The sequence below is a fragment of the Ovis aries genome, chromosome 17 (genome assembly GCF_016772045.2).
Source record: "Ovis aries strain OAR_USU_Benz2616 breed Rambouillet chromosome 17, ARS-UI_Ramb_v3.0, whole genome shotgun sequence".
In the NCBI taxonomy this organism is placed as follows: Eukaryota; Metazoa; Chordata; class Mammalia; order Artiodactyla; family Bovidae; genus Ovis; species Ovis aries.
In genome coordinates this window covers 72,138,805-72,165,760 of record NC_056070.1, presented here as the reverse complement: position 1 = coordinate 72,165,760, position 26,956 = coordinate 72,138,805, and the positions used below count along the sequence as shown (strand labels likewise).

Below are 26,956 nucleotides of genomic sequence, written 5' to 3'. Positions count from 1 at the left end.
TGCTTGAATTCCAGCCCCAACCTGCCCCCCAGGCCGGGACTGTGGCCCTCAGGCTGGCTCAGCAGCAGGCCCGCTGGGGCCCTGACAGAGCTCTCCACTCAGGCCCCTGCTTGGGGGTCTCACACCAGCCGAGACCCAGACAGCCTGGCCTGCTGCTGGCAGCGGGAACGTCCTGGGGCGCCGATTCAGCAGGTGAGGCGGCTGGTGCCTTCCCTTGATCAGTGGGGACCCCCGACTTGGGGCCGCCCCTGGGCCCCGTCACCCTGCTTTCACAGAGGGGACTGGCCAGGGGCCCCCACCACCAGCCACAGCCCCTCCCCAAAGCCTGAGACCCCATCCACTCCCTGCCCTCAGCGGCCCCGGCCTGGCATCTGGCCCCTCCTGCTCCCTGGGCTCCTCCGCCCAGGACCCTGAACTTGGTGGGGTCCCGTCCGCACGGGCCCACGTCCTGCCCTGGCTGTCCTCCCCAGCAGCATGTCTGTGCGGCACTCTGCAGGGCACCCCTGAGCCTTAGTGCTCCCACCACCCCGCTCGCTTCCCTCCTCCCCCCACCCCACCAGGAGCGGAGCTGAGTGAAGCCCAGTCCTTGCACGGCGCAGTGCCGGTGGGCCCTGCGTGCGAAACGCCATCTTCCTGGGTGCTGGTCAGTGGGCGCTGTGAGTCACGCCATATGGAGGCTTTGCCCTCACGCTCAGCTGTGTGTCCCCTCCCACAGCAGCCCAGGCCCCATGCCTGTCCCCATGTGTAGAGACCGTGGGCTTCTTGCGGACTGTGTCCCAGCTGCCCCGTGCCTGGTGGACCATGGGTAACAGCGAACCCCTCGTCTGGGCCGTCCTGAGCACAGCAGGTTGGACACAAGCAATGCCCGCTGTGGGATCTGGGACCAGCCCTCCACCTCCTCATCCTTGTCGCTGAGGGCCTCTGCTCCTCCCGCTCCGGCTCCCTGGTGACGGAAGCCTCTCCCGCAGACCCTCTGGCTCCCGTCACCCACACTCTCTCCGGGGCCAAGGGCCACACGGCCAGTTCTTCTCAGAGTGGCAGACCCCCTCCCCTCCAGGGAGCACACACAGGACACCCCCCCGCCCCGGCCCAGGGAGCAGACGCAGAAACCCCCTCCAGGGGAGCACACGCAGACCCCCGTGGGTGGGGCAGGATGAGAGGGAGGAAAGGGCCCACAGCTGGAGAAGTCAAGGTCCAAGGAAGGGTGGGGAGGAGCCTGGAACCAGAAGGAGGGGCTGAAGCCACCAGTCGGTCAGTTCGTGCAGCAGGCTCTTCTGGCCCCAGTGGCCGCCTGACCCAGACTAAGACCCAGTGCGTGCGAGTGAGTGGGCAGGCAGCCTCACAGCTGTGGCCCCGTTCTCGGGGTCTGCAGAACGGGGACACCAACGCTGTGATATGACACTCCGTGAGATAAGAAGGACCACGCAGGGCACCGCCCTCGACCCAGGCCCCAGAGCCCCACCCACAGGGCATCCACGAGTCAGGAGGGACCCCAGGTGCACAGAAGACCGTCCCTCCTGGGCACACGTAAAACACTCCTGCAGGCTTGCGGGACCTTCTCCGGCCCACCCCCTGGGGCGGCAGAGGACCGCTGACTTAGGCTTCCCCCAGAACTGTAGCCTGCGAGAGAGTCTTCTAGCCCCCACTACCTCCCCCTGAAGAAAAGGATGAAGGGAGCCGAGGCATGGGCAGAGCCAAGGTGGGCCACACTGCTGACCGCTCCTGGGAAAGTGACCTCAGGGGCCGAGTGGCGTGCTCGTGTGTGTGGGAAGGCTCCTGGGCCTGGTTCACAGGAAACGTGCCACTTTATTAACACAGCCCCCTCTGCTCCTAGGGCCCAAACAACGATGATGGCAGTGGTGTGACGGCCCCCACGCCTGGCAGGGCCCAGGCCCAGAGGTCACAGCTGCCCCCCACAGCCAGAGCGCTTGCTTGCAGAAGCTTGGCCGCCACCCCGCGCCACGAGGACTTGGGCCCAGAGCTGACAACGTCCAGGCCCAGAAACGCGGGCTCTGGGGCACGGTTTCCTTCCTGTGCGCCAAGGACGTTAGCGCTCAGCTGTCTGCTAGGGTCACGGTGGGGAGGGCTCCAGAAGGGTTTCCCGAGCGGCTTTGCTGGGGGCCTCTTCTCTGGGCCTCTTTCGGTCTAGGTCTTCCAGGGTGCAGAGCTGCACGCCATCCCGGGCAAGCTGAGCCCGCAGTGCGGGCGCCGTGAGGACACGCAGCTCATGCAGGCGATCCGAAGAGCAGGAGAAGGCGTCGGGGCCCTCCCCGCAGCCCCCAAGTGGAGGCACACTCGGGTAGCCGGGGTGTGCCATCAGCTCTGCCGACACTGCCTGGCCAGTGGGCGTGCCTTCCAGGGCCCGAGTCAGTGCCTCTAGCACTCGGTGCGTGGACATGTTCCGGCCGCAGGTGCTCAAGCCCACGAAGACGTCTGTCCACCTGTGGGCGCCAGGGCAGCAGGACCAGAAGGCCTCGGTGGGAGGGCTAGGCCAGGGACCCCTGGCAAAATGGGGAGGGGGGCACAGCCAGCCAGACGCACAGGGGTGGAGGGGGTTTCGCCAGGGGGCTGGGGGCCTTACCGAAGGCCATGGTGGACAAAGGGACCGATGGCGGCGCGGGCGTCTTGCTCCACGGCGCCGGCAAAGGCGCGCGCTGGGGCCTCCAGCCACGCGCAGCCGTCCACCCCGCGCTCCAGCGGCAGCCTAGTGAAGCGCACTCCGCAGGCCTGCAGGGCTTCGGCGAACACCCGGCACACGCCTGCGGGCGGGCCGGGCGAAGTCAGGGCGAGGCACGTGCCGCACACTCCCATCCCCGCGTGGGAGCCCAGTCCCGCGCACCTGGGAGCACGTGCACGTGCTGGTGGCCGTCCACGTGAGTAGGGTCCCTGCCCAGTAACTCCCGGAAGCGGCTCAGCTGGGCCTCCAGCTCTTCTCGCACCTGGAGGGCGAAGGTGATAGTTACCTAGTACATGTTCGGGAGCAGCTCCCCAGGGGACCCCGTCCCGGCGCTCCGCTGCGATCGTCCCTGTGTCTGAACCAGGGAGCCATCCGGCGCCCCAGTCCACCCCGTAATGGTCCAGGGCACCCTCGCGGCGCAGCCCTGAGCGTCTTCCTGCAGCCGCACCTGCGCACCTGGGCCAAGATCACTTCTCCAGCCGCCACCGCCCGCCGGAATCCCATCTTGCCGAGGAAGAAGCCCTCGGAGCCGATCAGCGAAGAGGCGCCGTGGCGGGCCGGGCCCACGGGGCGGCCCTCGGACAGGTTGGCGTGGAGGCCCGTGGGGATCTGGTGCCTGCGGGCGGAGCGCGAGCGGGGAGCATCGGCGGCGCGGACGGCGGTCCCCGAGCCCGCCCCGGACCGTGCAGGAAGGCCGCCACTCACCTGCGGGCCAGTTCAGCCGCGCTCTCGGCGGCCGAACCGTTGACCAGCAGGGACACGCTGGTCACAGCCCCGGCCAGGAAGGCTTCCACGATGCCCTCGTCGCGCCGCGGGCAGTAGCCAAAGTCGTCTGCCGTGACCACCAGCCGCACGCGAAGCCGGGCCATGGTGCCTCCATCCGCTGAATGCGCGGGGCCCGAGCGCGCGGGCGGACGGTCCAGGCCCCGCCCCAGACGTCGCCCGAGGCCCCGCCCCGACGCACGCGCCCGCGCTCGGCCTTTGTTCTCGCCGCCTGCCGGTGCCCGAGGTCCCTGCAAGCCGGGTCCCCCGCCCCACCCCGAGCGCGAGACTTGCAGTGACTGCGAAAATGTTTCATATGTAAAACGGAAAAATCAAACCTGGGGAAGAAAACAAACAACCCTCTTACCCTCCCCGAAGGTCACCACCGTTCACTTTCTGGGTAGTGTCTCCTGGTATTTTTTTTCCCTCTAAGAAATACGCCCAAGCTTTCTGCTCTTCCACCCCAAAGTTTTTTGGTTTGTTGTTTTGAGGAGACAATGATCACTTTAGTGGCATTCCATCCTCTAGTGTTTCTTTCCCTTTTTTTTTTTTTTTTGATACTATGAACTTTTTCATGTCTTTATTAGCTAACTATATCTTTTACAAATTGCTTATTTGTCTTTTGCTGATTTTTTGAAACGAGGCTTTTTCTTGATTTGTAAAAGCTCTGAACAAAGAGAAAGCCTGTGTACCAATGGTTTTATTTGAGAAAGCATCCGTCCCAGCTTCCATCTCTTGAGCCTTGTGCCAGGCCACAACTTTACATTTTCATGACCTCCTTTTTTCCTCTGTGATCCAGAAAAACTTTCCTTACCAATGACTTAGTCACCATGGCTGACAGCCAGCGTTTTCATGTGGCCAGACTGAGAGGTGCAGTACCTGAGTCCAGCCTTTGAGGTGGGGGACGTCATTCCTGCGTTAGGGTGAGGGCACTGCGGCTCAGAGAGGGCTAGTGTGTTGGCCTGTGTGACTCTGCGGGCGTCAGTGGAGCTGGGACTGCCCTCCCGAGCGCCAGCCTGCCTCTGGTCGGCTCTGGTCCCTGCACCCTGCTTGCCCTCGGGGCGGAAAGGGCAGAGCTGAGCTGGAGAATAACAGTTAACAACCCACCTCCGTGGGGGCGCAGTAAGAACTGGCGGCCTTTAAGAGTCCTTCACCAGGGCCTCGGCATAAGGACGATTGTACTCAGTTTTGTTCAGTCGCTCAGTTGTGTCCGATATCTTGTGACCCCATGGACTGCAGCACGCCAGGCTTCCCTGTCCTTTACCATCTCCCAGAGTTTGCTCAAATTCATGTCCGTTGAGTCGATGATGCTTATTTAACCATCTCATCCTCTGCCGCCGCTTTCTTTTGCCCTCAACTATCAGGCTGTTTTTCAGTGAGTCAGCTTTTCCCATCAGGTGGCCAAAGAGTTTCAGCTTCAGCACCAGTTCTTCCAGCAAATATTCAAGGTTGATTTCCTTTTCGGATGAACTGGTTTGATCTCCTTGCAGTCCAAGGGACTCTCAGGAATCTTCTCCGTCACCACAATTTGAAAGCATCAGTTCTTCGGTGCTCAGCCTTCTTATGGTGCATTTCTCACATCTGTGCATGACTACTGGAAAACCATAGCTTTGACTAGACGGACCTTTGTCAACAAAGTGTTCAGTAGTGATGACTAAGTTGTGGGACCTCAATTATCCTTCTCCACTGGGAAGCTGGTCCTGGAAAGTCTAGAGGCCCTGAGGGTACTCTATTTGAAGGATGAAATTCACATTTATTGAGCACCTACTGATATTAGAAAGATCATAGATTAGGGGTGAGAACCACAGTTCCTAACTCCAGGGAGCATGATCTGATCATCCATTCACCACATGGTGTCTGTATGGACTGCATTAGGAAGAACCCGTGTGAAAAGACACTCAGCTCCACTTACGGAGACGGAGCAGGCGACTAGAGGGCTTCAGTTGCCCCGGCCAGGAAACCCCGGAGCTGGGAGTTGATGCTAGTCTGTGATTTAAGAGGCGGGATTCCTTCCAGTCCGCCAGGGACAGAAGCTGGGATGTCCACACTGGGCGAGTGGAAGACAGTCCGCGAGCAGGAGCCCAGGACAACTCAGGGACCAGAGAGGAGCCGAGGAAGGTGCTTGTATCATCTTGGGGGCAGGCGGTGGCTTGGTCTCAGGCTCCCCGCTCCAGGCGGGACGAAGTCCATAAGTGACCGGCCCGGCCTCCAGCGCAGACTAGGAATGTGGGCGGGCCAAAGCCGGGGCGTGAGGGAGGGGCCCGGCGGGCCCCGCCCCAACCATTGTGCCGCGGGGGCCGGCGAGCGAGCGGCGTGGCGCAGGCCAATCCGGACGCGGGATGCAAATGAGCAGGCCCCGTGGCGGCCCCGAGCTGCTCGGACGCCCTGCGGAGGGCTCGGACCGCAGCGGAGCGCGAGCCCAGGGGTCACCGGCTTGGTGAGTGAGTCGCCGGGGGCCCGGGTCGGACGCCGGGGCCAGGAGGACAGAGGGCGGGCGCAACCGGGCCCAGAGATGGCTCTGGACACGGACGGAGCTGAGACGCCCAGGGGCTCCGAGCAGACGACCGGCCGGACCTGTGAAGGACGCGGGGTGCGGAAAGCCGGGGACCAGCGGTCCACGGACGGACGGGGACGCCAACCCACGGAGGGCGGGGGGCACGCTCACGCCATGTCCCCGCCCGGCGCAGAGAGGAATCTGCGGTTCCACCGCGCAACCGAAGAGAGAGGAGGAGGGCAGCGGGCCTGGCCATCCGCACCATGGCCAGCTGCCGCCACCATTCGGGCTACCTGGCGGACGATGAGGCCGGCCACCCTACCTACGTGGCCCGGGTAAGTGGGGAACCCACCGTGTCCCCCAGCAGCCCATAGCCCCCCGTTTCTCGTCCCCCACGGATGTCCTCTCTGGGCCGGGTAGTGACCTGTTGGTCTTCAGCACTCCGCCGCCGCCCTGCTGGGCCCTGCTCACCTGTCAGACTCTGTCCTCCTGCCCGGCCCCAACCCCCAGGGGCCTGGGAGGACCCCAGAGAGAGAGCAGAGTCTCCTGGGGACCTCTGGCTGGAGATGCAGCCGCTGCTATGGGGCGCACAGGGCTCAGGACCACACGTGGTCTGAGGAGACCGGCAGTGGGGCAGGGCCTAGGGGTTCTGTGGTTGCCCAGTCATGCCCTGGGTGAGGGCACAAGCGGGCTTTCAGACTGCCCAGCCACGTCTTGTGTGTGTGAAGCGTACCTGTCAGGGAAGCTTCAGGGCCACCCTGAACAGATCCCCATTCTGCAAGAGACGGACCTCAAGAGAGGGCATCGTGCCTGGAGCTGGCAGAGCCAGGGTCCAGAGCTTGGGCTGCCTGGCTCCAAAACCCCGTTCATTTTACTGCCCAGTCCCCACCTAGCTGCTGGTGCCCTAGGAGGACCCCCCAGGAACACCTTCCCCCCACCCCATGGGGCATCCTTGCCCACCCTGACATGCCTGTCTGCTCAGGTGCAGCCACCTAAGAAGTCACTGTTCTCAGAAATGGGCCACGCCTCCAAGCCGGGCCACAGGCCACACCCGCCTTCCTCGCATGACCCCTCTGGCAGTTCAGGCCGCTGCAGAAACCCCAAGGGCCCTCGACCCTTTAAGAGCTTCCTGGATTTCCTTGTCGAGGGTCAGGTGCTGGAAAGCCTGCAGACGGTGGTGGAGGAGGCAACGGAGCGCATGGCCACCGTGAAGACCGAGGCGGGGGTGCCGCTGGTGGAAGTGCAGGACCCCGTGGAGATGCCGCGGGGCCGGCGCCGGGCGCGGGCCCGGCCCAGCCTCAGCACCCTGCGCCGGCACCGCGCCCGGCCCGGCCTCTGCGTGGGGCGCCCCAACAATTACCCCTCACGCTCCAGCTCCATGTCCGACTCCCACAGCAGCTGCACAGCCGCCAACTGGCCAGGATGCCACAGCCGGGACAGCGACCTGGGCTCCCGGGGCCTGGGCCGACTGCCACCCGTGTCGGACCAACTCCTGCTGGAGAAGAGCCTCAGACGGCTGCTGCAGCTGGAGAGCCGCGGGGTGAGGTCGGGGGCTGCGGACCCGGTGAGGGGCTGCGGGGCTGACCCCCGCCGGGAGCCCAGCACCAGGCCTTGCTTGGCTGCCCGCGGACGTCTCTGAGGGGCCCCCTTCTCTCTGCAGAGAGGCCTGGGGCAGCCCTCCTCCCACGGGGACTCGCTGCTGTGGGACTCGCTGGACAGCCAGACCAGCAGCCAGTGGACCGTACAGCAGCCCCTGTCGTGGTTCTCAGGCCCGCTGGGCTCGAGCTGGGACACGCACGAATCGTCAGAGCTGGGGCCCACGGAGCGCGAGCTGGGCTTCCTCAGGCGGCAGCTGAACAAGGAGATGAGATCCCTGCTGAGCCAGCCGGCGTCGTTTGAGCTGCCTGGCTACTCTGCGCTCCGCGAGCCCCATCGGACGCTGGACTTCCTGGCCGAGCACCACCTCTTCCCCGCCCTGCAGAACGTGGTCAACCGGGCCGTAGAGAAGCTCAGCGGCGCCCGCCGCCGCGACGGCGGCCCTCTCTTCCCGTCGGAATGGGAGACAGCCCGGGAGTCCGACTCCAAGGTGGCCACGCCCCGGGACGGGGAGGAGCTCTACGCGTCACCGCCCACCACGGCCTCCAGCCCCCGGACCGAGCAAAGGAGCGGCAAGCCCAAGGGTCGCGGCGAGCCCAAGGAAGCCGGCTCTCCCGTGTCTGGCTCTCAAGTGGCCACCAGGCTCCGGCTGGAGGTGACCGCCACGGAAGAGCCCAAGGTTTCTCCATCCCTCCCCGAGCATGGGGGGCTGGACCGGGACGCCAGAGTACAGACACCCTCCGTTCCCGCCTCGGAGCCCCTGAGCTCCGGCCAGCGGGCCCAGCCCTGGCGGAGCCCGCACCTCACCCCGCCCGCGCCCTGGGAGGTGGCGGAGGCGCCCTTCCGACGGACCCGCGGCGCCCCCCGGGCCTTGGTTCCGCTGGCCTCTCCCCACCCCTCGTCCTCAAACCCCTTCTCCGTGCTGTCACCCCACACCTGTGCGCTCAGGGGCCCCTCTCCATCTCGGGCCCTGCTGGAGGGGGAGGTGACCTCCCCAAGACTGGGGCCCGGGGTTTTAGGGCCGGGTCTGCAGTGGAAGGGGTCCTATCGCCACCGCTCCTAGCCACCACTACTGTTACTGGCAGGGGGGCCAGGACCCAGGTTTCTTGCCAGGCCCTTGTGGGCACCACCTGAGCCAGGGGGTGGGGGGCCGGCTATGAGCCAACAAGTGCACCCGGAGTCCGGGCCTAGCCACTGCCACGTGTTGTCAAAGATGAATAAAGGCTGTTTTTTATTCTGGGTATTTTTTTTTTAACGTTTGTACGTGAGTCTCGGAGGCCCTCCCAGAATGGGGAGGGTTCTGTCCTCTGCAGACAGTGGCCTGAGTCCAGAGTAGGGCCCTGTGCCTGAGGTCTGCCCTCTGTGGTCCTGCCATCCAGGGTGGGACTCTCCAAGGGAGTCTGCCCGCTGAGAGGGCGTTCCTCGGGCTGAGTGTGGAGAGAGGATGTGGGTAGCCCCCACCATGCTTTCTCCCCATCAGGGTTCAGGCATGCTTCCCTCCTCTGAACCCCGGTGTGGGTGAGGGTCGTGCAGACCCCCGTTTGACTACATGGGGACTGAGGTCACTGGCCCTGGGCCTGCCTGACTGGGGTGGGCAGGCACATGGGACCCCAGCCCAGCTCTCCAATGAGCCAGTGGAGCCAACCTGGTGAGGCCACACTCAGCCTGGAGCAGGCACTGTGCCGTGTGGGTGCCGTGGAGGACGCTCTGGGTGGGAGGGAAGCCAGAGGGCAGGCAGGGATGTGTGACCTGTCTCCCTCGCCCTCCCCCGACTCCTGCGCAGAGCCCCGGCTACAAGTTCAGCAAGAAGAAGCCGCTGCCCTCCATCCTGTCCAGGTCCAGCAGTGTGTCCCAGCTCTCGGACCCCTGGCACGAGGAACTCGTTGACTACCTGAAGGATCAGGCTGTGTCCCTGCTCATCCACAAGTACAGCTTCGAGAAGAACCTCACCAACCAGCTGGGCTTCATCTCCTTCCCGGTCACCGAGGTGCTCATGGACCTCTTCCTGGGCTTCAAGAAGGTGAAGGGCTCACGCATCCGCCTGTCCTCCACGGTCGACTGGCACCGCCTGCTGCGCCGGCTGGAGGAGGCCGAGTCCAGCCGGCACTCGTCCCGGCTGGCGTTCCGGCCCCCCGACCGACCGACCTCCCAGCTCAGCACCCCTCGGCGAGGCATGGGGACCCCCGCCACACCCTCCGAGGTCTCTGCCAGGGGCCACAGGACCCGGGACAAGCCCATGGGGCCCTCCTGCCTCGACGTGAGGCCCCAGGGCTCCCGGCCACATCCCCCACAGGAGCACTCCAGGCCCCCGGAGGCCAAGCGGTTCCTGTCCCCCACCAAGGCCGGCGTGGCCTCCCATCCGTCCGAGCAGACAGTGGACATGGAGGACCAGCAGAACACTGAGGAGGACGAAGAGGAGGAGGAGGAGGACGAGGAGGAGGAGGAGGAGGAAGACGAGGAGGAGGAGGAAGACGAGCAGGAGGAGGAAGACGAGCAGGAGGAGGACGAGGAGGAAGACTTCTTTGGAGATGAGGACCAGCCCCAGAGCTCCCCGGAGCCTCCAGGGGAGGCCGCAGTCAGCTCCCCCGTGGCAGGTTCTGGGGCAGGCCCCAGTGACCTCCCGTGAGGCCCCATGCGGCCTCACCAAGCACTCCGTGGCCCACGCCTCCTGCCCCCACTGGCCGCTGCTGTTGCACCCGCCCTGCCCGAGCAGAGGTCAGAATGGCTGGTACCCACGAGGAGCTCTGCTGAGCCTCTCGTGGGAGCCAACAGGAAAAATAAAGCTTGTGTTGACGCAGCACGGTGTTCCTGTCGGAGATCTCAGATGTCCTTCCACACATCCGCGCCCCACCACCCAGACCCGCCCCCGGTGAGCTGAGCCCAGCCTCCCAGGGGGCAGCTGCCGGTGCCCTGAGCCCTGTGACCTCCTAGGCTCTGCTCCTGGCTCTTCTCCGCTCCAGTCTGAATCTTCCTGGCTCTTCAAGCCTCAAAAGTGAAAGTCACTCAGTCCTGTGGCCCCATGAACTATACAGTCTGTGGAATGCTCCAGGCCAGAATACTGGAGTTGGCACCTACTGCTTTCTCCAGGCAATCTCCCCAACCCAGGGACTGAACCCAGGTCTCCCACATTGCAGGCAGATTCTTAACCAGCTGAGCCACCAGGGAAGCCTCTTAGGACTCATTGTCTCCACCCCTACACAGCCCCTGGGATTATTGCTTCCCCTTCCATAGAGGGGTGGTTCTGCCGGGACACACCCGCCCTGTGCTGGTCGGTCGGGCTGTGGACTGGCTGCCCCTTCCCTAGCGGCCCTGGGCAGGACAGGACAGCTCTCTCTCTCTCGAAGGGTCTGTGGACTCGGCTGGTGCCGTGGTTGGAGGGTCTCATGTCCAAGGCCCTCCCAGAGCTCCTGGCCATCCTGTGTCCGCAGCTCAGCGCCCTCCTCCCCTCTGCCTTCCTAGGGCAGCCCTCTGCCTTCCTAGGGCAGCCCTCTGCCTTCCTAGGGCAGCCCTCTGCCTTCCTAGGGCAGCCTGCTTACTCCTGTTCGGGAGTCCTCACTCTACCCTGCCCCTGCAGCTCCAGGGACTCAGTGAGAGGCACGCTGCCTTCCCTGACTCCATCCCTGGGGTCTCTACTGCTCTCAGATCAGCAGACAGCTCTTTATTCCAAGCAGCAGTTCTGGAGTCCATGTGCTTTTTTAGGGGGGCCGTGGGGTTTTAGCTCCCTGACCAGGGATCAAGCCCACACCGCCTGCAGAAGCAGCGAGAGTCGTAACCGCTGGACTGCCAGGGATGGCCTCCACTGGCCTTGGGACACTGTCTTCACCTTGAAGGGAGATTATTTGCTGTGTAATGGGAAGCCATTGGCAGCTTTCAGCAGGCACCTCGTGTGACTTGATTTACGCTTTTTAAGAAAAACCACTTTCCTGGGTGGAGAATGTCTTGGGAGAGGCCTGAGTAGCAGGGAAATCTCAGCGGTGTGGTAGGTATCTGGAGGGGACGTGGGGTACCTTGGTTTCGGGTGCTGACGGGGACTCAGGAGACATGCCTTCCAAGCTGTTCAGAGTCAGAGCCATCGAGATGCGCTGGGGTAGATGGGAGGGGTGTGGTGAAGAGAGGAATCGAAGATGAGTCCCCGGTTTGGGGCTTAAAGAGCTTGTGAATTTGCGAAAAGGGTGCCGTCACTCAAAATCAGCCTAGGGGCAAAGCAGTGGGAAGGAGGCTGCGAGTTCTGGTCTGGCCCGCTTGAGGTGTTCCTTGCTGTGTCTGGATTGCACTCTAGCCCCTCTGCCTGGTTTGGAGGCCCCTCCAAGGTAGGATCTACTAAATCCAGGGCAGACAGCATTTTAGACACTGAGTGTTGAAAAGATCAAGACGCCTTGTCCTACATGGAATTCCAAATAAAGACAATGTTAAGCCTGAAAACTGGGACTTCCTGGTGGCCCAGTGGTTAGGACTCCACACTTCCACCGCAGGAGGCGCCGGTTTGATCCCTGGTCAGGGAACTAACAGCCCACAAGCTAGCTGATCAGCACCAAGTCAGGGGGAATATGAAACCCGAAAACTAATCCATTGCTGTAATTTAAATGACTCTATCCTGGATTTTCTGAATGCTAACTTCTGGATGATTTAATCAAACATGAACTTTTTTTTTTTTTCCCTCCCTGCTTTGCTGGTGCCCAAGTGCCGAGCAGTCAGCCGATTCCTGGGCTGGGCTGAACTGAAGGGCCTGGAGTGAAGTCAAGTTTAGAATATTCCACGAATGAATAAATAAACAGCGGTGTAAGTTTCCCCCCTTACAGGACTGAGCAGACAGCTCTCTGAGAAGGCAGTGAGTCCCCAGCCTGGGACACACAGTCACCCAGGCTTGGTTTGCAGCCACTTCCCGAGGCAGCTCAGGGTCTTCTGAAGACTGCTAGCCTCTACACCACAGCTCCCTGCTGCCCTCTGCTGCCCAGCGGCCTAGAGACCATGAGATTCTGCCCTGGAAGGGCCCAGGGAATTCAGAATCCCCAGGGTCCAGGGACACCGATGTGACGCAGTGTCAGGGGGCACTGTTCGAGCGACTGGAGGATTAGGTTCAGGGACTGAAGGAGCATGTGACTGCGTAATCCGAGATGTGTCCACTGGTGACCACATAATCTAGTAGTCGAGCAACGTCAAGACCCTGCAGCTGTGGACCCGGGGTCCGAGGGGGACACCATCACTGAGGGCCAGGGGATCTGGGATCAAGGTGATAGGGTGAACCGGAGCCCGGCGGGCGCTAGAGCGGCGCCCTAGGCGGCAGCCGCCGGGCATCCAGCACTCCCGCGGCTTGGAGCCGCCCGGGCCTCCCCTGGATCCTCATTGGTCAGCCCTCGGAGGCGTGGACCAATCAAAACTTTCCTCGTGTCGCCAGGGCCCTCCCAGCCGCCGCTCGCCGAAGCTGGGGGCGGGTCTCTCCGGCGCGGACCCAATGGCAGCAGAGGCGGAGCGCCGTGCAGGCCGGCGATTGGCTGCTGCGGCGGGCCCTGTCGGAGTCCGGATTGGCCGGCGGCGGAGACGGAAGCGACCGCTGGCCGAGTTGCCGGAGCCCTGCCGGGGCGATGTGGAGCGCGGGCCGCGGTCGAGCTGCGGGCCCGGCGCTGCTGGGGCTACTGCTGGCCCTCTCGCTGTCGGGGGGCCGTGCCGCCAAGACCGACGCGGGGCTCGTGACCTGCGGGTCGGTGCTGAAGCTGTTCAACACGCAGCACCGGGTGCGGCTGCACTCGCACGACATCAAATACGGATCCGGTGCGCGGCCGGGGCCGCCCGACGGCGGGCTGGGCGCTGGGTCCCCGCGGGCCAGGGGGCTGGGGGTCCTCAGGGCCGGAGGCCGGCGGTTTCGAGGGCGCGGTCGGGACGCCGTTCGGAGCGGTGGACCTCGGAGTGCGACCAGAGGCGGGCGGGGGGCGGGGAGCGGCTTGTGGAGCCGTTGGGTCCCAGGGTCGAGGCCGTCGGGAAAGCGGAGGTTGTCCGGGGCGACGGTCGGCGTTGCCACGTTGACGGCCACCCCGGGGATGGGGTGTCGTCCCCAGGCAGCGGCCAGCAGTCGGTAACCGGCGTGGAGGCGTCCGACGACGCCAACAGCTACTGGCGAATCCGCGGCGACACGGAGGGAGGGTGTCCGCGCGGGTCCCCGGTGCGCTGCGGGCAGGCGGTGCGGCTGACGCACGTGCTCACCGGCAAGAACCTGCACACGCACCACTTCCCGTCGCCGCTGACCAACAACCAGGTGAGCCCCCCTGGCTTGTGAGCCGCGGGGCCTGGGCACCTGCTCAGAGCCCCAGCTTTCCTCTGTGAAATGGGAGCGTCAAGTTAGAAGCGTTTGCCCGGCGCCCACTCTGGGGACAGAGAGATGATCCCCACCGGCGCCTACCCCCTGGAGCCTTCAGCTCCGCGGGGACACAGCTGGAACAGCCGTCTGGCTGGAGAGCTCCACTCCTGGGCGGGAGCTGGACCCAGGAGGGGGATCCACACGGCAGTTGCCGTGGAGAATGGGAAACTCCGCAGCGAGGAGGCACTCAGGCCGGCCCTGGAAGGATGAGGAGGAATCCAGGGAGGAGATGGGCGTCTTCCCAGGCCTGGACAAGAGCCTGCCTGTGTGCGAGTTCATTGGAACTGGGAGGGCGGTGGGGCTGGAACAGAGGGTGGTTGGGGGCTTATCCAAAGAAAAGGATGAGATAATAGAACCTTGACTGTCAGCCTGAGTGGCAGACATGATGCTGAGTGAAGGTCAGAGGGTTTAAGACAGAAGGAACTGGAGGAGGAGGGAGTGGGGGAGGCCTTGACTCCTTGGGGGCCAGTGGTCGCCACCCAGGTAGGTGAGATGGGGTGTGCACGTGTTTGAAGAGCCCGTGTTGGGGGGACTCAGGGCTGGGGGGGTGGTCGCAGTTGGCAGCTGTGGAAGCTGAGTATTAGGGGGAGGTATAGGGAAGTGAGTGCCGCTGCCTGGCAGGGGCCCGCAGGGGCCTCAGGGCTCCCTCTGTCACGACTGCGGTCCTCACCCCCTCTGCCCCCACAGGAGGTGAGCGCCTTTGGGGAGGACGGCGAGGGGGACGACCTGGACCTGTGGACCGTGCGCTGCTCAGGGCTGCACTGGGAGCGAGAGGCTGCCGTGCGCTTCCAGCACGTGGGCACCTCCGTGTTCCTGTCGGTCACTGGTGAGCAGTACGGGAGCCCAATCCGGGGGCAGCATGAGGTGCATGGCATGGCCAGTGCCAGCGCCCACAATAAGTGGAAGGCCATGGAAGGCGTCTTCATCAAGCCCAGCCCGGAGGCCCCTGGGGGCCACGATGAGCTCTGAGCGCTGTGGACCGGGGGGCGGAGGGCTGCGGGGGGCGTTGTCTGCAGACGACTCTCCGGGGGGACTTTGGCTTTGTAGGGGTTCTCAAGTGCCTTTATGATTAAAGAATGTTGGTCTCTGGTCGCACTTTGCTGTGAGCCTGGGGCTGACCTGAAGCTGCCAGCTGGTCCCACTCAGCATCTCTTCCTCAGTGTGAAAGCTCTGTCTCCAGCACGGCTGGTGGCTGAACCCATCCAGACCTCTCGGACGCTCTTCTGTGCACTCTCAACACTGCCCGGGGCCATCACAGCCCCCTCCCCCCACCCTCAGATGGCCTCCAGCTCCATGAACCTTCCTGAGAAGGGCTAAGGTCTCAGCAGATTGCAGCAGCCCTGCTCCCTACCAGCTGGGATGGGCACAAGCTGGCCAGTCTCTCGTCCCTTGAAGGGCATCCCTTCCCCTGGCAGTTGTGACAGTCTGGACCCTTGGCTTTGACCAAGCACTGGGCCAGGACTCTGCCCATCTGGTGGAGATTCATATCGCAAGATCCCTGTCTCCGTGCAGATCGGCACCCCACACACTCAGCTGGCCCCAAACCCCGGAGGCCCTAACAGAACTTAAAAAGGTATTGCAAGGGAAGATAACCACAGAGGACTGCCGCCTGCAGACATCTGAGAAGGCTTCCTGGAAGAAGAGTCACACTGAGCTGTCAAAGTGTTGAAATCGGCTGGCCCTTGACAGAGGACGGTAATAGCAGTTTTGCTGGTGCGTGGTGCCCTCTAGAGGTGATGGCAGAGATTACAGGCTGAAGGACTTGAGCTGCGGGGGTCAGAGGGTGCCACTTTTCCGGCAGGAGAGTAGCCCAAGGAGAGGCCGGGGGTGGCAACCAGTGGGAAGGGCCTTGGAGGAGCGTGAGCACCTGACTTCCGAGAAGTCAGTTGCCCTTAGGGCGTGAGAGGAAAGCTCTAGCCAGTTGTGAAACCTGAGAGGAAGGGAGGGTCATGATTACGCCCCGTTACTCCCCTGTCCCTTCCCCCAGGAGGTCCTGCTCTGCTCAGACCTTCTGAGCATCGTCTACTACCCTCCACTTCTCTCCCACCGCTCACCTGGCCTGAGACAGGCGTGCAGGCGATTTGTTGGGAAGTGATCCCAGAAAACACTGGGGAAGGAGTGGGGCGGAGAGGAACCCACAGGCAGCTGGTAGAACAAGCAAGTCGGGGGGGGGGGGGCAGTTATCCAACCAGGGTACCTTCTCTCACTGGCTGAGGGCTGCGGGGCGGCGGGGTGTCCCTCTGCAGCCCTCTCACTTGCCCTGGATTCAGCAGCCAGGACAAAGCCCTCAGGCGCTGGCTGCGAGCATCCTTTCTGTAGAGGCGAGTGCTACCGGGATGTGGGCGCCTGCAGTGTGAACCGCACTGAAAATCCCAGGGGTGCTCCTCTGGTCTATCCCTGGCCCCACTGAGATGTGAGAGCCCACTTCTGCCTCTGTTACCGCCCTGCCACCACACACACACGTGAGGAGTGTTAGTTAACAGCGGACTCCAACAGTCCACGGGAGGAATCCTTGGGTAAGGCTGAAGCTGAGAGCAGGTGAGGTGGCCGCAGGCGGAATGCAGGACAAGACCAAAAATTAAAACCGCAGCAGCAGCCGATCTCTCGTTTATTGAAAACTAAGTGCCTGCCAGGCACTCGGCCAGCGATTTACACAGCGTCTCATTTGCTCGCGGCAACAAATCTATGAAGCACAGCGTGTTCAATTATCGTCTTAATTTTTCAGAGGAGGTTTACCGAGGTTGCTAAAGATGCAAACCCAGCTCTGTGTGCCTTCCGAAACATTTGCTCTCAGGCTCTGGACTGAGCGAATAAAAGAGGAGGGGGCCCAGACGCGCAGTAGCCTAAGTACTACCCTCTCCAACACACACACACTGCAGCTATGTGAGGGCCGGCGGCGCCATGTCCATCCTCCCGGGTCACCAGCCCCCCGGGAAGCACTGAACGACTGCTTATCCACGGTCACGCAGGGACCCGAGTGGCGCCCCCTTCCCTGTGCCTTCCACGGATCCGCAAGGCTCCGGGGGGCGGGGTGGGGGTGGGCTCCAATACCTTGTCCCGCACACAGCCCAGGCCCGCCCGGTGGTTTCAGAAAGATCTCATTCGGTTCAAGTCCGGCGATGCGGTGTGGTTGAGCGGGGAGGGGGTTACCCCAGCCACGAAGCCCACCGCAGCCGAGCACGCCACCGGGGAGGCACCGGGAGCAATCCCAGTACGCCAGACGGGGCGACCTGCAGCCGCCGCGCCGGCTTAGGTTTGAGCGCGCGCGCGCGCAGGTCGGGACATTTTCCTCCCGTCGTAGCCCCCTCCGTAGCGGGTCTGGCCGCGCGCCCGGCGCCCCCCACCGGGCTTCTAAGCGCCTCGCCCCGGCGGCGATGAAAACTCGCGGAGACTCGAGCTGCGAAAAGGCGGGCAAAGTTCCCTTTGATAAGTTATGAATGGGGAGGCAGTGTTCGCAGAACTCATTGTTAAAACCGCGGAGCCGTAGCCTCGGTCCTCGCGCGACCAATCAGGGCCCGCAGGCTATTTTGAAATCGCTGCGGCCCCAGCCAACGAGCGCGCGGGGGGCGGAGCCTTCGCCGGCGCCGGCCAATGGGCGCGGCGCTATGCTAAGGAGCCGGGGGCCGGGCCGCCGCCTGTCAGCGGGTTAAAGATGGAGCCGGCGGCCGGAGGGCGCCACGAGGTGCGCGGTGGTCCTGGGGGGCGGCTCGGGCGGACGGCCGCCCGGACCTCTCGCCGCCACCTCTCGAGACCTGCCGTGGCCCGGGGGGAGGAAGGGGCGTCCGCCGCGTGAGTAGCCGGGTCCGAGGTGGGGGCGCGGGACAGGGAGGGCCCTCTCCCGCCGGAGGGGTTGGTGTGGAGGGGCGCAGCCCAACACCCAGGGCGCCCCCCTCCGAGCAGGGGACCACAGAGAGCCGGGAAGCCCCCTCGTCCGTCTTTTCTCTGCGCCGCCGGGCAGAGAGTCTCCCGGGACAGAATGAGGGGCCCAAGTTGGGGGCCAGGAGCCAGGGGCCGGGGCCGGGGGCCTGAGTTGGCGGGGGCGCGCCGGACCGGCGTTGGGGGGCGGTCACCCTTCTTTTCTCCGAGGCGCGGGCCGGGCAAGGGCTCAGGGTCGTCAGGCTGTATCCACCCCCGCCTCAGACGCCAGTGGGCTTCTGACCGCACTGGAGCGCGGGCCCCTCTCCTTTGTGTGTGCGCCCTATCCACGGTCCGCTCCAGCTCAGGTGCTGGAGCCGCCCCTCTGTCTGGGGTCGCATACCCACGGCTCTCCGGAGGGTGCCGGGGAAGGTCTGGCTCCCCTGGGGGTCCTGAGAACCCCAGGGACGGCAGCCCCCGCGGTGAGATCCCCTCCGGCCCTGCTGTCTAGGAATGGGCCCCTAGCCCCACCCACTTGTGCTTGCTTCCCGCCCTGCGTGTACGGGGGGCGGTGGGAGTCCCTCCTGCTGGCCGCAGGTGCTCTGACGAGGTTGCACTACTGTGCTTTGAGGAGCAGTGCAATGATATTGTCAAAGCATCCGGGACCAGCCTTGGAGACCCCTTCCCCCACATTGCCACTTCCCTTCCCCAGCGGCCCGGACCTGCACGCCCTCCCCTCCCCCCTGCCCAGCGAGCTCCCTTCTCCATGGAAACTTGAGATCCTGGCCAGGCCTGGGCCTCTGGGGTCAGAGGGCACCCTTCCCCCAGGCGGAGGCCCCGCCCCAGTGGGCCTGCATTCCGGGTCTCAGATCCAGGCCGCCCCCCCGGAGAGGCGCTGGCAGGCCTGCCTGACACTCTTTCCCTGTTGCACTACTGTACGCCCCTGGCAAGCAGTGCAATGATGAAAGGGCATCGGTCGGGCCCCGCCCGCCACCCACCGCGCCTGGGCAGGGGGTCTGGCCGCCTCGCTCCACTGACCAGCAAGGAGACACAGGTGCGGAGCTGGGCTGGCGGGCGCTCCATCGGAGGATCGGAACCGCAGAGCGGGGAGGTTCTTTCCCAACCTCTCCATCTAGGTTGTGGCTGGACAGGGGCTGGGGCAGACTCAGAAAACCTATGGCTTGAAAAGGATCTTTGCAACCAACTCCCAGGTAGGACGGGGTGGGGCTCGAGGTTTGATCAGGACCCTGTGGACAAAGAGGCCCACTGCTTTGCCTGGAGGGCTGGCCTGGGCCTGGTTCAGAACGAGCTTCCCCTGCCTTGACCTCCTGGGGGCGCCCTGAGCCGGGCCCTCCTGGCACGCCTGGGAAGAACGTTCTCCTGGGTCCTCTGCAGGAGCAGTGCTAGCTGGGGTGGACGGTGGGCTCAGGAGATGGAGCCCTGTGCCCGCCACCCACGCCCACTTGTTGTCTTACAGGGATGTGTGCTGCCCTGAGCCTGCAGGAGGGATGGTGAAGTGCCCAGCATCCCACCACACAGCTGGAATCGGAGGGACTGGAGCCGACTTGCCAAGGAGATCGGCCCCAGGCGTGCCTGCAGGGGCCCCTCAGCATCAGGACCAGACACAAAGGATTTTCATGTGCCCAGTGGCAGCCATCCAAGCCTGCCTCCTTGAGAGGGGGCCCATTCGTGTCTGAAGGGGCATTTGGGAGTACCCTTCATCAATGGCTGTGCCCAGAGGGACAGTGACTTCACCCCCTGCCCTGGGGTAGATGCCCTGGCACCCAGGGTAGGATGAGGGGCAATGACACATGCTTGTGTACCTTCTAGGCCTGACCCCTTGCTCCTGTGCAGACTCTGTGCCCCATGGCCAAACATGCCATGCAGCTGTTTTCTGCCTTTGCTGGGAACTCAAGGCTCTGCTCGAATGTCCCCTCCTAAGGAAAGCCTTCCCTGGGCTCCAGGGCGCCCAGTGTTCCTCCACTAGGGTCTGTTAGATCACATTTTCCACCTGTGGCTGAAGCCCTCTTTAGGAGCCCCTGAAAGAAGCAAACACTTCATTTTTGGCCGTGCTTGACATGGCATGCTTTAAAAAACCCAAAGAAACATATAAAGCATTATAAGCATAAGCATGAAGGGGATGTTAATCAAGGGCCTGCCTGACCTCTCAGAGGATGCTTGTCCTGGTTTTAAAAAGCACATACTATGTATTTGAGAGTCAAGTCCGTAAGTCACAGGTGGCCGGCTAGGCAACAGGATGGAGATTTGGAGGCAGATGTATCTGAGTCTGCCTGCAGCCGTAGGCAAGATACACAGGCCAGACCTTCTCCTTCCTTGCAGGAGAGAGGCCTCAAAGTGGGAGGAAGTGAAGGCCACCTCCTGTGTTGGGGACAGCTGGGGCTGGTGGTTTGGTGGTAGGAGGTGAAAAAAAACTCAAGATCTCAGGGCTGATAGAAGGGGGTATGGGGAGGGGACAGGAACCCTAGGGGACAGGAACGTCCAGGGAGCCCCCCAGACGCCAAGAGGCTGGAATGGATGGCAGTGTTGGTCCCTGGCTATTAGGAGGGGAAGTGAGGAGCAGGTTTTGGAGAGGGGGGAGGGGGAAAGATGCCGCCAGACTCTGCTCTGCTGAGTGTGAGACACCCAGGAAACAAGGACACGTATGTGTGGGTCTGGAACCCAGGGAACTTGGGGCTCAGGCAGTTCTGGGTTGGGACTAAGAAGCGGGTAAGATGTCCAAGAAGGAATGGGGAAGACCCTAACGTGGAGAGGACAGAGGCTGGAGAGTAAATCCAAAGAAAAGGTGGCAACTCCAGGCTATAGGATTTGTGGGCCTAGAGACGTCTCCAGGGCATTGATGTCCCTCAGGTCCTACAGACCCTGAGGAGGGGAGCGGCCAGGGTGTGGGGGGCCTGGAGGCAGCCTGGGGTTCGAGGGTCTAAAAGAGATTGCGAGAGTTGGCCGGCCAGGAACGAGGGTGGGCCTGGTCTGGGTGCAGCGGTGCGCGCCCCGTCGAAGCCTGAGGGCGCATGCGCGAAGCGGCGGGCATTGTCACGTGCTGCCGTCCGGCCCGCGGTCTCCCGGGAGTGGCCCGAGCGGTCTGGGCGGCGGCGCGTGCGGTGGCTGGGGTACAGCGGTGCGTCCCGGACCGAGCCCCGACGGGCACTCGAGCTCCTGCCCTCGGGGCGGGGTGGGGAGCTGGGCGCGCCCGGACCCCGGGGGTCCCGCCGGGATGGTGGCGGAGCTGCGACCCTCGGGGGGCTTCCCTGTCTCCCGGGGCGGGGGGGGGGGTGGGCGCGCCCAGCCCCGGGGGACTCCGCCCCGAACGCCGCTCGGTCCCTAGGCAGCCGAGCCGCCGAAGCCCTCGAGGATGGAGATCCTGGACGAGTTCGACCGCGAGTTCCCCCAGACTGTGACCTTCTGCCAGCTCATCTCCGAGGAGGACTTCGAGAGGCAGGCGGCGGCCTGCACGGAGCGCGCGCTGCGCCGCCTCTTCCGCAGTCTCGACCGCAACCCGGCGCTGGCCGAGCGCGTGGTGCGCAAGGGCAAGCAAGCCGAGTGCGAGCGGCGCGGGCTCCTCTCCTTCCTCTGGGTGCGGCCGGCCGGGCGAGGTCGGGGGGCGCGGGGTGGGGGGCGGCCGGGGGCGCCGGCGTGGGGGCTTCGCGGAGGCGGCGGCTCAGGCGTCTGGCTTCCTCCGCGCCGCCTTGCCCGCGGCCCTCGCAGGCCAAGGCGTCGCGTGCGGTCCAGGGGGAGCTGAACTGCTGTAACAGCATGAGCGCCCTGGAGATGCAGCAGCGCTTGGAACAGCTGAAGAGACGCATCCACCGCGTGCACCTCTACTCCCAGGGTGAGCCCACCGTGCGCTGCGCTGGCCCACCCGACTCGGACCTCCCCGCGGCGCCGCAGCGGCCTTTCCACGCCGGCTCTGTCAGTCAGGACCCCCGGAGGCCCGCACACTGTTTGGGTGGGAGGCGAATTCGTGTTCACATGGGGACAGGTGAGGGTAGAGCTGGAAGGGGGCCGCGTTCACTGCCACACCGGGAAGGCAACCCGGGAAGAGGCCACGCTGTTGGAATCCCCTGTGAGGTGGCGTGATCTCGCTTCCCTCGCTGATGCCCTGAACTGAAGAACTGTGTTGTCCTCTGGGGAACCCACTCGATCTGTGTCCCTCGTCAGGGTCCCCTGGTATGTTTGCTTGCTCCCCTCTGCCTGTGTGTCTTGGACGGTTGCTCTGAAACTGTGATGAGGTTTGGATTCAGCCCTTGGGTGTGTCCATGTTGAGGGTCCTACGATGGCGGCGGACGCCTGGGCAGGGGTGGGGGCAGTCCCACGGCACCCTTTCATCCAGCAGCTGACCCCCACAGCACGTGTAGCTTTCACCACAGCCTCCCAAGGCATTGGCCTGGCCTATTTATTCCTGTTTTACAGAAGAGGAAATGGAGGCCCAGGGAGGTTGCCCAGCACACGTGGGCCATACATGGTGCTGAATGGGGGCTCAGGCCAGGGTTGCTCCAGGTGCAGGCCCTCAGCCTCTCATCAGCGCCCCCGGCAGTGCTCTTTTTCTCCGGAGGGCCTTGTTGACCCCTACTATGCTGATGGGCTCCAGATTTGAACAGTAGAAAGACCCAAATTCATGAGGACAGGGGAGGGGGGGTGGGGAGGCCCCGGCTGTCTCCCTGAGCTCACTTCTGCAGGACTCCCTCCCCGTGGGCTCTCTGCACACCCCCAGGATGACCCGGGGCTGGGTGGCGTTGGTGGGCTCACTGGCAGACTGGCAGACTCCACCGTGGGTGACTCCAGGGTGAGTGGCAGGCTAACCTAGGTGGTGACACTCTGTCGGTTCCCATGGAATTCTGTCCTGACACACAGCCTGGCGGGGCTCTGGCCTGTGCCTTGGGTGGTTCGGACTTCCCTGTGGGGTGGCCGAAGGGCCAGGGAGATGGCGCGTGTGGGTGGCCATCAACGGTGGCCTTAGGTGTGGTCACCCGGTGCCCTGTGTGGGCCTGGCTCCCCTGCCCGTGGGCGGGCCTTTGTCTGCCCTCCCACACCTGTCCAGGCCTGGGGCATATGCTCACGGACACCTCCTGTCCCAGATGCCAAGAAGAGGGGGAGGAAGAGGAAACCGAAGAAACCAGAACGCGTCGTCTGGCAGGACCGCTCGACCTCCCCGTGCCTGCCCCCAGCTCTGCTGCCGCCTGTACCACCGCTGCCGCCGACGGCCTCCACAGCGGCCCCGCCACCTGCTGTCTACACTATGCCCAGGGTCTTTGGCCCCTTCCCTCCGCTGCCCAGCACATCGGTCAGTGGCCTGTGGAGGGGCAGCCTCTGCGCCCTGCTCAGAAGCACCCCGGCAATTCCCTGGCCCCATGGTAGAGGCTCCCAGAATGTTCTCTGCAGGCAGCATGATAAGGGCCGCTCAGCTGGCAGTGTCGGGTGGGGAATACATGGGACCCCACCTGCCTGACCTCAGGGCACTCGGCCGGACCCCGCGGCTCCCAGGGGATGCCCGCTGCCCACCTCTGCTCACGGGGGCCGTTGTCCAGGCTGCCCTCGGAGTGCCTCTGCAGCGCCCTTCCTCCTTGGCCGCCCCTTCTGACTCCCGCTTACCCGTCACCTGCCCCCAGGCAGCAGTGGGACCTCCTCCGCAAGCTCCCAGGCCCTGTCCCCCTAACACCGAGCCCCGGCTGGCCCCCAGCACAACCTGACCTGTTTGCCAGTTGGCGGAAAGGCACAGCATGCCCCTAGTTCTTGGAGAAGGTGCTTCTCTTCCCGAGCAGAACCCCACGCTTGTCCTGTTTCCTTTGTTTCCCGCAGCTGGAGAAAGTGGAAGTTTCGAGGTCTGAAGTGAAATTAAACTGGACTGGCTTGTCATCACACCCAAAGAGGTGGGAGGATTTATTCGGGGCCCCAGGTAGATGGCAGACAGAAGGGCTTAGGGGAGCATGCTCTTTGGCCCGTCCGGAATCCCGGCCTCCCTCTCAGATGTCCCTCCTACATCCTGAGTGCTCCCTTCCCCTCCTCATCGGCTCGTGCCCGGCCCGTGCCCCCCCACCCCCCGCACCGAGGCTGAGCCCCCTGCCTCCCCCTGTCTTGCAGCCACATGGTCGACCTGACCCCCCTGGTCCTCAATCCTGGGGGCTTCCACTTCTCGTACCTGACCGGGAATGACATGCACAAGCTCCACCTCCCCTGGTGAGTGTGCCCCTGGTGAGTGTGCCCCTGGTGAGTGTGCCCTGGAGGATGTGCAGGGTGAGGTCCCTCCCACTTCCAGGAGGGACCCTCGTGTCGTCGGGGACCCTCATGCTGGAGAGTGGCTGCCCCTTCCTACTGCTTGTAATGGTGGGAAAGCATCAGCTGGGGCAGCTCTGGGATCTTCCGTACGTGGTTCTGCAAATCAGGTGTTTACTGAACGTGTGGTTTTCTTTAAATTACCTTTTTTTTGTCAAGTATTTCCCGTGTCATTGAGTGTTGAGATTGCAGCTTCATTGCATTAGAGGACTTTTTTGTTTTTAAACAGCTTTATTGAGGCATTATTCACACGGCATGTAATTCACCCGTTGAAAAAATACCAGTGCTGGGAATTCCCTGGTGGTCCAGATGGGCCCAGGGTCAATGCCTGGTTCAGGGAACTAAGACCCCACAAGCTGCACAGTGTGGCAAGAAAAACCAAACCCAAGACCCCCAAAAGCCTAGAAACTCACCAGTAGTGAATGCGGAATAGCCCCACCTTGTGTGGCTGGAGCGTCATTGGCCCGCTGCCCTCCTGCGCTGGCAGAGCCCCTCGGTGGGGCCAGCTCTTGGCGTCCTGCTGCGTGGGCTCTCTGAGCAAGCTGTGCTGCCTCTTGGTGCTGTCACCAAAAATGGGTTCTTTTTGTTTTTTAAGTTTACAGAAGCAGAACACATTCCATGGGAAAACGTTCACAATACGGCAATGAATACATAAAACACGAGGGTGCCGATACATCGGTTGCTTTCGTAAATCAAGGCAGGCTCACACTGCAGCTTGTTCCTCCCGCTCCCTTACCACTGGCCGTTTTGCCTCTCTGGGCTGTAAAGACCAGCTTCCTGCCTTATAGTCCACTGCCGGGCCGTGCCCTGGTTCCTTTGGGCGTTCCCTGACGGATATTTGGATCGTCTCCAGGTTTACACAGTCACAAGCATTGCTGCAGTGCACAGCTTTGAGCAGACATCCCACGCGAGGGGTTTCCGGCAGCAGGAAGGCAGCGAGACCGTCACACAGCCTGGGTTTCGTGGTGTGTTCCTGATGGCCCTGTGTGGTGTCTGCGCCTCCTGAATCCAAACCCATGTCTTCTGTGTCTCCTGCACAGGACCTCAGTCTGTAGCAGCCCCACCGCCCCCGAGGAGACACCGTCCTCATCTGTGAAGGCTTCCATCTTCACCCCGCCTGTCCTGCTCAAGTTCCAGTCTGTGCCCAAACCCAAAGGTGACTCAGAGACTGACCCTGGCAGCGCAGAGTCTGCGCCCCACCAGAGGGACCAGTCGCCGCCTCTGTACAGACCACGGCCGGAGGGTGAATAAAGTTCCCTGCTGCTGTCTCCTTAGTGCCGCGCTCTCCCCTGCGCCTGACCCAGGATCTCAGCCCTGGGCCCTTGCAAAGAGCAGCGCGCAAGGGGAGCTGCCTGTGCAGTACTGACTCTGCAACCCCTGTGGGCCTCACTGGATCCCAGAGTTACAAGACTGCCAGTTTTTGCCACGCCTGGCCCCCAAACACAAGCCTTAGAAACAGTGGTCTGTGCCCCCCATGGGATGACAGTGAGCCAGTGAGTCGGTTTCCAACTTGGTGCCTCCCTAAAGAGTTTCAGAGACACGTGACTCTGATCGCCTTGCATGCTGACCTTAAAGTCGACCTGCATGTGAGATGTGAGTCCTCACAAAGTGTCCGATGATGCTGGCCGGTAGAGCAGATGTTGCTTGAGCTCTTGGGTATGCCCTGCACCTTGCTTGGGGCTTCCCAGGTGGCAAAGAACCTGCCTGTCCATGCAGGAGACGCAAGGGACACCGGTTTCATCCCTGGATTGGGAAGATGCCCTGGAGGAGGGCATGGCAACCCACTCCAGTATTCTTGCCTGGAGAGCCCACAGACAGGAGCCTGGCGGGCTGCAGTCCAGAAGGGTGGAAGAGAGTCAGTCGCAACTGAAGGGACAGCACGCAGCTCGCAGGCACTTTGCTTGTGACTGGAGATAGCAGACGAGCAGTTGGGGTCCTGGCTCTTGGGGAAGCCATGTCTCCCTGAAGAGAGAGAGAGGGTGTGTGTGTGTGCGTGCGTGCGTGCGTGCATGTGTGGCTAGACAGTACACAGATGGATTAGTACAGGATTACAAGTGGTAACAAGCCCTTGTAGCTGTATGGGGTGACTGGCTGGATAGTGGTACTCTGAGGAGAGTGGACCCTAGAGGGGGAGGAGGAGAATTCTGCTTTAGCAGACATACTGAATTCGAGTTCACTGGGTTGCCCGAGTAGAGGGCAGGAGTCTTGAGTGCTGGCCATTTAGCGTTGGGAGTCAAGCGATACAGGCGTTTAAAGCCGCGAGCCCGGGCAAGGTCACCCAGTGCTTGAGTGTAGGGGGAGGTCTGAGGCTTGGCCTGGGGCACCCCAACGTGGTGGTCCGGCCGAGGGAAGAGGCCGAAGGGATCACGAAGGCTTTGGACCTTTGGGCTTGATGGCCACCTGCCCCTGGGTAGCCCAGGAGAGGGGGCTGCAGGCAGTGCGGTCCCGGTGAGCGGTGAGAGGGCGGATAGCGAATGTGGGTGTCCATCTGGAGGTGCCGGCCTGGGGCAGAGATGGGGCCAAGGCCGGGGGAACTTCCGGGCTCCAAGCGGAAGACCTGAGAAGCCAGGGCAGACCAGGGCGGGTTTGGGATGGGATGGCGTTGAGCTGCGACCAGGCAGGCAGGCTAGGTAGGCGGTGCACAGAAAGCTGCAGAGACGGGGAGGCTTCGACGCCGAAACTGCTCAGCCCCCGGGCGCGGGGAGCCCCCGGGCGCGGGGAGCCCCCGGGCGCGGGGAGCCCCCGGGCGCGGGGAGCCCCCGGGCGCGGGGAGCCCCCGGGCGCGGGGAGCCCCCGGGCGCGGGGAGCCCCCGGGCGCGGGGAGCCTCCGCGCCCGGCGGGCGTGCACTCGGGGTGGGGGCGGGGGCAGCCAGGGACCACAGTTCCCGGCGTGCTCAGCGCTTGCTTCCGGGGCGGTTCGGCGAGACCCGGA

The 26,956-nt window shown here is 63.5% G+C and overlaps 5 protein-coding genes across 6 annotated transcripts; 4 read left to right on the top strand and 1 right to left on the bottom strand.

Moving 5' to 3' along the window:
* Window positions 1-1,786: 1,786 nt before the first annotated feature.
* Window positions 1,787-3,585, bottom strand: YDJC (YdjC chitooligosaccharide deacetylase homolog). Its single transcript, XM_015101750.4, has 5 exons — window positions 3,383-3,585; window positions 3,134-3,293; window positions 2,840-2,939; window positions 2,582-2,759; window positions 1,787-2,441 (listed from the first exon to the last, which is right to left on the bottom strand). Exons 1-5 carry the CDS (start codon window positions 3,544-3,546, stop codon window positions 2,072-2,074), a joined length of 972 nt encoding a protein of 323 aa, XP_014957236.2. The 5' UTR covers window positions 3,547-3,585; the 3' UTR covers window positions 1,787-2,071.
* Window positions 3,586-5,790: 2,205 nt separating this feature from the next.
* Window positions 5,791-10,326, top strand: CCDC116 (coiled-coil domain containing 116). Of its 2 annotated transcripts, XM_042234184.2 has the most exons (3): window positions 5,791-6,268; window positions 6,916-7,473; window positions 7,594-10,326. In XM_042234184.2, exons 1-3 carry the CDS (start codon window positions 6,197-6,199, stop codon window positions 8,590-8,592), a joined length of 1,629 nt encoding a protein of 542 aa, XP_042090118.1. In that variant the 5' UTR covers window positions 5,791-6,196; the 3' UTR covers window positions 8,593-10,326. The 2 variants fall into 2 exon arrangements, with proteins under 2 accessions (XP_042090118.1, XP_042090117.1); XM_042234183.2 differs by having other exon boundaries at window positions 5,791-7,473.
* On the top strand, window positions 5,791-10,326 carry LOC121816890 (histone H3.v1-like). The gene has a single exon (XM_042234185.2). The coding sequence runs from the start codon at window positions 9,523-9,525 to the stop codon at window positions 10,153-10,155; it is 633 nt and encodes a 210-aa protein (XP_042090119.1). The 5' UTR covers window positions 5,791-9,522; the 3' UTR covers window positions 10,156-10,326.
* Window positions 10,327-13,086: 2,760 nt separating this feature from the next.
* Window positions 13,087-15,012, top strand: SDF2L1 (stromal cell derived factor 2 like 1). Its single transcript, XM_027956872.3, has 3 exons — window positions 13,087-13,298; window positions 13,583-13,779; window positions 14,569-15,012. Exons 1-3 carry the CDS (start codon window positions 13,112-13,114, stop codon window positions 14,848-14,850), a joined length of 666 nt encoding a protein of 221 aa, XP_027812673.1. The 5' UTR covers window positions 13,087-13,111; the 3' UTR covers window positions 14,851-15,012.
* Window positions 15,013-20,810: 5,798 nt separating this feature from the next.
* LOC114118901 (uncharacterized) lies at window positions 20,811-25,292 on the top strand. The gene is made up of 7 exons (XM_027980292.3): window positions 20,811-20,872; window positions 21,080-21,333; window positions 21,417-21,583; window positions 22,830-23,035; window positions 23,551-23,621; window positions 23,833-23,928; window positions 25,065-25,292. The coding sequence occupies exons 2-7, from the start codon at window positions 21,107-21,109 to the stop codon at window positions 25,273-25,275; spliced, it is 978 nt and encodes a 325-aa protein (XP_027836093.3). The 5' UTR covers window positions 20,811-20,872; window positions 21,080-21,106; the 3' UTR covers window positions 25,276-25,292.
* The last annotated feature ends 1,664 nt before the right edge of the window (window positions 25,293-26,956 follow it).